Below are 1107 nucleotides of genomic sequence, written 5' to 3'. Positions count from 1 at the left end.
CAACCAGGACTCTGACTCCAGGAAGACAGGGCGGGCTCAGGCGGGCACGAGTACCCATGTGGACAGAAACAGAAGTGTCGGCCCGTTTCAGGTTCCAGATTGAAACCCACTCGCTTCACCCTCTGGTTCAAAGAGCGAAGGAGAAACTACGGTGGTGACTTTTACATTCAGGTGATTACACGCTCACATACCTATAAATGTTCTGTTTCCTCCTCAGTGTTACCCCCTGCAGCTTCACAGCCTCAATAAAAGCCTCTAACAGTCACATCTTCTGATGAATATTAAAGAAAACGCCTCTGCTTCACTCACAACAGTGAAATCATTCAACAATCAATCAAACATTTCCCTTCAGATTTCAGAGGTAAGACTAACAATCACACAGACTCACTTTAAATGACACATTCATTCATTTATTTCTGTCCTGTCTGTGCACAAACTGCCGGTACATAAACGTGTCCCGCTGCTGTCTCTGTCTCACATATTCCGGGTAAACTCCGTGTCAACCTGTGATATTTACCATCTGTCCCATCTTCAGCAGTCCCGGGATGGTCCGGGTGTAGCCCGTGTTCAGGACACCGTCACCGGACGTCCTGGTGGTTGTTGTTGTTGTGATGACGGTGTGCGACATGTTGACGGTAAACAAGGCGGAGGATTAAATCTTTAACCGAGTTAAACTGCAGCAGAGACCCAGCGACCGTTAACGTTACAGTGTCTGTCTGAACGTTACACCCTGTAAAGACAACCCGGATAAACACGGAGGCTTCCGCAGAGACTTTTCAGAATAAAAGCCAAAGGGGTTTAGTGCTCTACGGAGGCTCGAGTGTGACTCTTTTTAGAGACATGTTTTAAAAAAAAACTGCGAATAAAATAAATACATATACACATATAATGTGTTATGCTTTTAACTAGAGCAAGTTTAAATCACTTTAAATATATAATATCATGGAATTAATGTTCAAATTAATGTTTCACTGTACGGAAGCGTTTTGCATTTACTTGAAAAAAGAAATTGTGTCTGTTTTTTTTAGGAATTTTTGTTTTGTCTGTTTTTCTGACTAATTATTTTTCTGAGTTTAGAGAACATTTGAAACAATAGACGCATTCATT

General features: G+C 42.0%; 2 protein-coding genes across 2 annotated transcripts in view; both read right to left on the bottom strand.

The window, feature by feature from the left end:
• The window catches only part of cmtm7 (CKLF-like MARVEL transmembrane domain containing 7), a 3815-nt gene extending 3074 nt beyond the window's left edge, over positions 1 to 741 (bottom strand). Inside the window, exon 1 of the mRNA XM_035673208.1 lies at positions 518 to 741. Within this exon, the coding sequence (XP_035529101.1) occupies positions 518 to 628 (111 nt within the window). The 5' untranslated portion in view covers positions 629 to 741. The remainder of the gene's footprint in view (positions 1 to 517) is intronic.
• The window catches only part of LOC118336472, a 744338-nt gene that overhangs the window by 727214 nt on the left and 16017 nt on the right, over positions 1 to 1107 (bottom strand). The window lies entirely within an intron of this gene.

This window comes from Morone saxatilis, unplaced genomic scaffold (assembly GCF_004916995.1).
Source record: "Morone saxatilis isolate NCDOM2014 unplaced genomic scaffold, NCSU_SB_2.0 Contig24, whole genome shotgun sequence".
NCBI classification, from domain to species: Eukaryota; Metazoa; Chordata; class Actinopteri; family Moronidae; genus Morone; species Morone saxatilis.
This window is presented reverse-complemented; position numbering and strand designations above follow the sequence as displayed.